General features: G+C 28.5%; 1 protein-coding gene across 1 annotated transcript; it reads left to right on the top strand.

Moving 5' to 3' along the window:
* The first annotated feature begins 6,534 nt into the window (after positions 1-6,534).
* Positions 6,535-7,917, top strand: LOC108339611 (NAC domain-containing protein 83). Its single transcript, XM_017576772.2, has 3 exons — positions 6,535-6,801; positions 7,057-7,334; positions 7,461-7,917. The coding sequence occupies exons 1-3, from the start codon at positions 6,621-6,623 to the stop codon at positions 7,704-7,706; spliced, it is 705 nt and encodes a 234-aa protein (XP_017432261.1). The 5' UTR covers positions 6,535-6,620; the 3' UTR covers positions 7,707-7,917.
* The last annotated feature ends 1,878 nt before the right edge of the window (positions 7,918-9,795 follow it).

Below are 9,795 nucleotides of genomic sequence, written 5' to 3'. Positions count from 1 at the left end.
GTTGGCCTCGACTGGAAAGAGAACCAAATAGGAGATTGTTTATGAATTATTTGGTAAAGTATTTAAATTTGAATTGATTTAAATTTAATTAAGTTGATTTTAATTTTGATCTTTTTTAACCAATTCAAATTCAACCAATTATGGTTAAGACGGGGTTGGTTTAAATCTAATTATAGAATTATGGTAAAAAAAATTATTGTCATTATTTTGTAAAGTAATTTTATTGTACAATTAGTTTTAAAATAGTTACCACAATGATTTCTTAATCCAAATATGGTATTATAAATTTGACGATAAGTATGATGAAATTAAGTCGCTTGCTGAAATTGAAAATGATAAAGATGAATGAAAACAAAATCCAAAATAGAACGTAAAATTCAGTATCAAAAGCGAAAACTAATTATTTTAAAATTAAAAAAATAATAAATCAAAGAAGATAATAATATTTGTCATGAGCTTTTGAAAAAAGAAATAATGAATCAAATTATTGATTTTTTTTCACGTTTAAAAATATGAAAACTATATTTTATTTAAGTTGGTTTAAATTGGAAAATTAAATAATTGATTTAGGCAATTAATGGAAAGTAATTTAATCATTATGATTTAAATGAGTGTATTAATTGGGTTATCCATTGCGATTGTCCTTGTTTTGTTATCCATTATGATCTTAAAAGTGACCTCCCCAACGTTACTCCACTAGCGTTGTAGAATTCTGTCTCTCCGCTTCTCTCACGCTCTCCATGAATAAAGGTGTCTCCTTTCTCGAGGGTTTGAGTTTTGTTCAGTGAGAAAAAAGGTTTTTCGTCATGTCGAATTTGGTAGAACCATGAACTCAAGGGTTATGCATTTTGTTAGTGATAATGTTGTTGTAGACGTATGAGTTGTGTAAAGAAAATAAATTTGGTTTTTCTTAGTTAGATTAGTTTCATGTGTATGGGTTGTATGTTAAGTTGAACTTCTCTTGTTGTAGCAACAATTTTTTTTTTCAATTGTTAATGAGTTAGAAACTTTGTTGCCTTTTATTGAAAATAAATCTTTAGTGTATATAGATTCAAATCTTAAACCCTTGTAACAAATAATTAAGTGACTATTGTATTATCATTTCTCTCTTTCTAACTCTATTTTCCTTTCTCCCTTGTCTTTGTTCCATAAATCAGAGGATTAGTAGGAAAGTGGAGAGCTTAATGTGTGTTGTGTACTCTAATTTTTGTTGGTGATGGATTTATTATATACGTTATTGTAGGCGAATTTGATCGCATTGGTGAAACTTCTTATTTGAGTCTTTACTGGAGTATTGTTATTGTTGTGATACATTAATGGAAGCATCTCATAGTATTGTTATTTATTGTGTTGATTTCAAAAGAAGTTGCAAGTATTTAGACAAAAATATGTATGTGACTGGATTCTAGACAATGACAACGTGCAAAGACAACAAGTGCTACAAGACTTAGGATTGTTATAGGTTTTCAGTTGTACGTTGATTAGTTGTCTAGATATTTACATTGTATGCGTCTTGTACAAGTTTTTTATATACAAAAGATTATGATTATAGATATTGGGTAATATGTATTGATCATATATTGTATGAATAAAATTTCAATTTTGATCTACTACTACACGTTTTCTCCTAGTGTTGTTTGACCACATATATTGAAATGTTTATTTGGTTATGGGTGGTTGGTACAAAAATTGATTATGTAAGTGACGTTGATAAGCTTGAACGTTGGTACCTAAAAAAATATCCAATTCAATTGAGTGATCTTGTCATGTTTTTTCCTTGTAAGGGGGAGTTATGTCATCATTGCTTGTGTTTTTGGGTCCTTTATTTCAATTTTTCAGATGGATGAGTGAGTTTATTATTCATGGGTGGTGTTTAGTGCACCAATCAACACATTTGCCCATTCAATTGTTTAGAAAAAGGTCATTTAAGTGCTTTGAACAAAGTCAGGTGAAGTCCATGACCATCGGTGCCTATGTGATGCCCTAGTAATCAATTACAAGGGTGTTTTAATTGATTACCAGGGGCCCAAGGGGCAATTGTACAAAAAGTTCAACGTCACTCCCCAACTAGGCAAATAGACTCTCGATGATGATTTTAACTGTGTTTTTTGCTCTTTTTTTCCACTTTTTGAGATGGATCAGTGAATTTATTCGTCATGGCTGATATTGAGTGATCAATGAACACCTTAGCCCATTAACTTGTGGAAGAAAAAGGCCATTTAGGTGCTTTGCACAAAGTCAGATGAAGTCCATGATCATTGGTGCCCATGTGATCCCCTGGTAATCGATTACAAGCGTGTATAATCGACATTCACCTACCTTGGTTCAAACACCTATATGTTTTTTTCTCCACGATTGAATGGACTAAGTTGTCCATTGATCACTAAAGATCACTCATGAATAATAAACTCACACATCCATCTCAGAAATTAGAAAAAATCACCCAAAAATATAGTTAAAACCATCATGGGAGTCCAGTTGTCCCAGCTGGAGAGTAACGTTGAACTTTCTGTACAACTGCCCCCTAAATCTTTGGTATTCAATTACAAGGGTGTTGTAATCGGTTACTAAGGGCCTAGGGGGCAGTTGTACGAAAAGTTCAACATTACTCCCCAACTAGGACAACTGGACTCCCATGATGGTTTTAACTATATTTTTGGGTGATTTTTTCTAATTTTTGAGATGAATAGGTGAGTTTATTGTCATAGGTGGTATTTAATCAATGGACACCTTAGCCTATTCAATTGTGGAGAAAAAAACCCATATAAGTGTTTGATCCATGCCCATGTCCATTTTTGCTTAAGTGATACCCTGGTAATCGATTACAAGGGTGTTATAATTGATTACTAAGGGTCTAAGGGCAGTTGTACAAAAAATTCATCGTCACTCCCAGCTGAGACAACTGGACTCTCTAGGATGATTTTCATTGGGTTTTTAGATCCTTTTTTTCAATTTTTGAGATGAATCCGTGAGTATAATGGTCATAGGTCATAGTGGTTAAATCCATTAACATTTCATCATGAAAAGATAGATTGATTCAATTCATTAATATTGAAAGAAAACGTTGTAAATTGCAAAACAAAAAATATTCTTATTATGAATGAGTGTGAGTGAGTGCATATAACTAATATCCAGAGTGATTCGAACCTATCGCTTTCCAATATGCTAAATGTTTGCATTAGTTCAATATGAAAAAAATTTCATGCTCAAATTTTTAAGTTAAATTAGCTAAAAATCAATTAAATTCCTTTTTATTTATTCAGAAAGTTATCCGCTTGGGATTCACTATGTTTTTTCATTTTATTTTCTCACTTTCACTTTCCTAAACTACCCCACCCTCTTTTCACTCAATCAATTTATTGAATAAAGTAAATATATGAACGATATATTCTGCACAATTTTTGTTAGGTTGTGTCACAAAAAGTTGATATTCTAGCCCCTAATTCATCACTGTAAATAGTTGAGAAGGAAATGAAAGTACATTAATAATTCATATTAGTCATTATATTACTAATAATTTTGTATAAACATTTTTTTTAATCTAACAATTGAATTAAATGTTTACATAAATCAAATACAAAAAGAAAGAAATATCAAAATTTTAGAATATTTTAATATGATTTCAAAATAATAAAAACTTTTAAAACTGTTAACATTATTTAGTAACATTTTCCCGGATAATTTCCTTTCAAAAATGATAATTGATTTAATGTTATATTCTTCTAAATATACACAGATAGTATAAATTTTGAAATAATGTCTCGGATGAAATGTTACTAGGTGAAGTACGTAATAATACATTCATTATTTTTTTCCTATTATATTATTATCTCTTGCAGTATTTTCAAATAATTTATACGTATATTATGTAAGATGAAAAGAAAATGAGTAAAAAAAAACTGTATAATCATTTATTAAATTTAAGAAAATTTATGATAAAATGGAAGTGTGAAAGTTTGAATATGTTAGAGACTGATTAAGTGAGCGATGATTAATGAGCGAAGATTAGTGAGCGAAGCTGATGAAAATCATTGACCAAAGTTTCTTATGGGTTAAGCATTGCACGACTTTTCAACGACAAAAAGCACGACTCACTTTAGCATAGAGTTTAAGAAGATTGAAAAGAAAATGACATGATTTGCAGGAGAGGCTCCACACATATATAAATCATCACCAAAGTAGAAAAATAAACCTAAATAGCTAACTAGCTCTACAATCTCCATTCCACACTCTCAATTTAATCTTTAAAAAAAGTGAAAATTCTGATGTAATAAATATGTCAAAAATATATAATTTCATATTAATAAAATACTTTATTATAAAGTTCTAAAGTAGCTCCTTATAATTATAAATTAATAACAATAATTTTATATAATTTAAAATACAACATAATTACTGCACTCTTATATATATATAAATTATATTTTTTATTAGAAATATCATATTTATTATAGATAAGACTAATTTATAATCTATAAATATATATAAATTTAATTTTATAAATCAATTATATAGAATTGGGTTAAGTTTAATGTTTATTATAAATATACTACAATTATTTATAATTTATTATATATATTTATTGTTTGTTAACCTATTTGTTATTGAATTATTAAAATATATTTGGTTTTATGTTCAATAATATATATTTTTGACGTTGGGAAAAAATGTTATAGATAAAAAAATCAAAGGTCATTTATCCTAAATGAAAAAATTAGCAATATATATGAGGTTAATAAAGAAAAATATGTTTTGTTATTATTATTATAATATATATTTTTGAGTTTTGAATGATTTATAGAAACTATATATGTATACTAATCATCATGGAGAAATGGTGGTGGAAAGTGATGGTAATTTAGAAGTATTTAGGAACTAAAGTGACGAAGGTGATGATGGCCATGTGTAGAGACTATATATAAGACACTATCTTTTAAAGGATATAACATCACAAAAGGAAAACTTATGTTGCTGCTGTCTTAAGCAAAGGCATTTAAACATGTAAAAATGCTTCTTCTTTTTTAATTTTAGAGAGAAAGAGTGAATCTTTAAAAATATGGTTTTACAGTGTCGAAAAAGTAAATAGCTCTTTGAATAAAAAGTAATAATATCATGACACACTTTTACACTTATTTGACATATATTATAACAATAAAATGGTTTTAAAAATATAATTTTTTGTATCTTTTTAATAAAGAAAAGAGTAACAAGTAAAAATAAATGGTGTTAAATGAATGTAAAAAATTCAAGTGAGTAAAAAAATCATTCTTAAATGAACATCTTCTTGGTGAAGGAAAGTACCATTCCTTTTTCTTAAAGGGGTACAACAAAGTTTCAGTATATCATAGTTGACTACGTGCATGGTTCATCGTGATTTTGCTTTTTACTCATAACATATCCATATATAACTATGTGGTTTTTTCTTTCTTTCTTACAAAAACAAACCATAAAAATTTAACTAAATCCTCCTAAAGAAAACTATAAAATAAAAAAGACTTTGAGGCATGACATAAAGTGGCATACTAAAGTCAGTCTGATGAGTCACATATCCATCATAATTCAAATTCCTAAATAAAAGAAGGACAAAAGCCTATATCATCTTACTATATTTATATATGTATGGCATGGCAAATCCACTAGGAAAACTTTAAATATGGTTAATTTTGAGCACACATTTTTTAACAAAAAAGCAACCCAATATATATAATGGATTATTTCTTCGTTCTTCAAAAATTCTAACACCAAAATAAAGTTTCAGAGCCAACTAAAACAATCACATGGAAGACTTTCCTATATATATATATACGACAAACCATTTGAGTGGAGCTAGAAAAACAAAATCACTAATGATAATGATAAATGGATTGACTTAGAATATTTGGTTGGAACTATTTTTTCTTCGTTTAATATGATAATATGAATTATACATGACTTCGCAGAAGTTCTCCAACAACCTCAAAGTAAAACAAGAACAATGAAAAAATTTACTAAAATATACCATATCAATAAAATCTAAGTCTAATTACATAAAGTCTAATTACATAAAGTCTAATTACATAAGATATAAACATCACTTTTTATTCAAAATTTTAAAAGATAATAGATTAACGTGTTTTTATCTTTATATAATATTTTACCTTTTTTATTATTTAATGTAAAACTTAGATTTATATTTGAATTCCTACGAACAAATTTAGCTATTAAAAGCTTATTTCAATTTATAAAATACACATATTCTGATAAGTAAACCAGTTATTATAAGGATTAATATTTGCCCACAAGATTTATTTGAATAAGTTTTTAGAAATGTTAAAGTTACAGAAAAAAGAAACAAGCAACTTTATGAGTAAAAGGTGGGGTATAAGAAAGTGGTAATTAAAATATCTTTGAAGATCCTGCTAGGAAAGCAAAAATGTATAATTAACTGTCAAACATCAAACTTAGTCTGTTAAGTATAGTCCCCTTTTTCCAAAGACTATTTTTTTTTCTCTCTCATCCTGAATCCGTATAGTATATATACATATGAACCAACTTATTTCATTTCCAGGTCCAAAAGTCTCAACTTCTTTTCCTTCCTTTCTTTGATTGTTGAATTTAAGAGTCCAAAGTTTTGAAAGCAAATGGAAAAGCTGAATTTTGTTAAAAATGGAGTGAGCAAATTGCCTCCTGGTTTTCGTTTTCAGCCAACAGATGAAGAGCTTGTTTTCCAATACCTCAAGTGTAAGGTCTTCTCCTATCCCTTGCCTGCTTCTATCATTCCTGAGATCAATGTCTGCAAGCATGATCCTTGGGATTTACCTGGTAAGAACTATCTTTAAACAACTATTTATTTCTTATTTTAGAATAATTAAAGCAAAACCATTATTTCCTTCAAAAAAGAATACACAGTTATAAGTTGATTTTATAAGGTTGATTTAGGTTTAACTCATCAAATTCATAGAAGTTCGATCAAACTGATATTCTTCTACCTAGAACAATGATGATGCATGAATTTAAGAACATGGCTTGTTAAGGTTGTTCTGCAGAATAACATGGTATATGCATGTGTGTGTTCAGGGAATTGTGATCCTCAAGAGAGGTATTTTTTCAGTCCGAAGGAAGCAAAGTATAGAAATGGTAATCGCATGAACAGAACAACAAAGTGTGGATATTGGAAGGCAACAGGGTCAGACAAGAGAATTTCATCATCTTCAAATGCATGCAATGGCATTGTGGGAATAAGAAAAACATTGATTTTTTATGAAGGAAAATCTCCAAAAGGATCCAGAACTGACTGGGTCTTGCATGAATATCGTCTTGCTAACGCAGAAACTGCCGCTTGCAACTCATCCCATGTAAGTTTTCGTCAACTGTGACTATGTTTTTCTTTTAGTTTTATGACAATTTATGTACGAAGTGTCGCTGTTGGTCAAAAGTAGAACATGTCAGACTTATTTATGAGTGCCTTTGTATGTTGGCAGAACTACGTAAACGAGATTGGAGATTGGGTTTTGTGTCGCTTATCGATGAAGAAAAGAAGTATAGAAAGTGGTGTTGATGAGAAGCAAAGAGTTCATGGTGGTCCAAGATTAATGTTTGATTTTATGATGTTGGGAAAAACAGATTCTTCTACATCGTCATCGTGTTCAAGTTCTAATAACATTATGGAAGTTTCTTCAAATGTATCGGATCATGAAGAAACAAGTGGTGGCTATACCTACTTTTAGGATTACTACAATAGCCACTTGTTGCAAATTTCTCCACTATTTAATGACCTGATAATGGTTTTCTCATTTCGTGTTTCCAATCCATTGTAATATTCTTATTTTCATGTGTTTTATAGGCTTGGTTCTATGTTTTTAATTAGTGGTAGTTGATGTGGTTGTGGTAGAGTAATATCTTTGGTTAAACCTAATATGAAAGAAAATTAGTATTCAATGTTGAGGCAAATGGAACTGACTTTAAATTAAAAAAAAAAAAACTTTTATTCTGAAGAACATGTAATATCCTGATAACCTATGTTCTTTAAACTTTATTCAAATTATTGATTGATGTTTTCTTTTAAAAAATTATGGACATTCATTTTAGATGCATCTCTCCTTTAATATCTCAAAACAATAACATGGTTTTGAAGAACTCTTAAGAAATGATGTATTATTCATTGAAATTTAATATTTTCTATACACATTTATTTTTTAAAGTTCTCTAAGGAATCTATATGATAACTTTCATCTATTAAACCTTTCCAGATTGTTGTTTTGCCAGAATTTTGGTTATGGGAATGTGTGAATTTTTTTAGTGTACACATTTTTTAATATCAATTAATTGAATATATATATATATATATTTATTGCAACAATAAACTTTAAATAATTGCAAATAGTCATGTCAAATTGTGGTTTATTGGTTATTAATTGAATCTATATATACTTATAAGATTTATAAATACCCAATTAACTAGGAGTAAGAGAAGTAACAAATTTAGTTGTTAGTAGGGATGGCAACGGATCGGGTCGGGCACGGATAATGTCTACCTGCAATCTCATCCGACAAAAGAAAATTCACCCACAATCTAGACCCGCTACTCGCACGGATACCCGTTTAAAAAATATAAATAAATGAAAATGAAAAGTTTATGAAATGTTTTAAATAATTTAATGAACATAACTAGATTCATAATAAAAATACACTTAAATAAAATATTACAATTTAAATAAACAAATTTTATTTTTTCCTTTAATTATTTATTTATTTTGATATAAAACTTATTTTAATATTTTATATTTTTCACAAGCTCCTCTTGTTTTTCTCACACATCTGAAAAAAAAAGTTATCAAATTTTTTAATTTTTGTTTTTTATGCATTACAACTTTGAAAAATATGATTTTCAGGTATTTTTTTTCCCAGTAAAACAACCATACCCCTTGTGATAATATATAAGGGAAAAAACAAATGTGTAATAAGATTGACTGAATCAACTTCATACTTGCCCCTAAATTTAGGATCTTTCATCGCGGGTTGTGTCATTCATTAACAATTAATTATAATGCATGTACAATATTCCCTAAATTCAATTATCCTACATGCAACAAAATAGAAAATAAAAATATATATTTTAATTTTTTCTTAAAAAAAATACAAGTAGTTTAATTTTATACCTTCATAAATTTATTAATAAATGTAATTTATCATGTAATTTTTATCCTGAATTTATGATTTTTCATATTTTATATTATTTTTATTTTATTTTATTATAAATTTGTGTAACAAAATTCGTAATAATACTTCATATAACTTTATTGAGAAATAGAAAATAAAAATAAAAAATAACTTGATTAGGATAAATATATTTTAATTTTTCCAACAAAGAGGTGATTAACCACGTAATAACAAATGTGTACAGGTAAGTGGCAGAAGGTCAACATTTTCGTTGTACTTGACCACGATAGCCATGAATATGACTCCTTGTATCCTAAGTTGACGGTCTATAATTCCAACAGCGAAACTGAGTTACGACAAAACAACCAAGAGAGTATGTTAGTTAAGTTCGTTTCTAAAATTACAACTTGAAGACTCTTTTTTCGTCATGTCAAATTCAATACAAGGTCAAATGTCTGTTTCCTAATATTGACACCCGTTAACGGTAAAACTGTTATGTCCCATAACGTTATTTTAACTCCAGAACACCATAAACCCCTAAAAGATTCTCCATTTTCCTCCACCTTTAAATCTCCTTCGTCTCAACCATATCATTTTCCCACACACTGCCTCTGCCTCTGCATTGGTTTCAATCAAAGCATTGCTTTTTGCTCTGTA

This window comes from Vigna angularis, chromosome 1 (genome assembly GCF_016808095.1).
Source record: "Vigna angularis cultivar LongXiaoDou No.4 chromosome 1, ASM1680809v1, whole genome shotgun sequence".
Lineage (NCBI taxonomy): Eukaryota > Viridiplantae > Streptophyta > Magnoliopsida > Fabales > Fabaceae > Vigna > Vigna angularis.
Note: the sequence above shows the minus strand (reverse complement) of the source record. Positions and strands in the feature narration are given on the sequence as shown.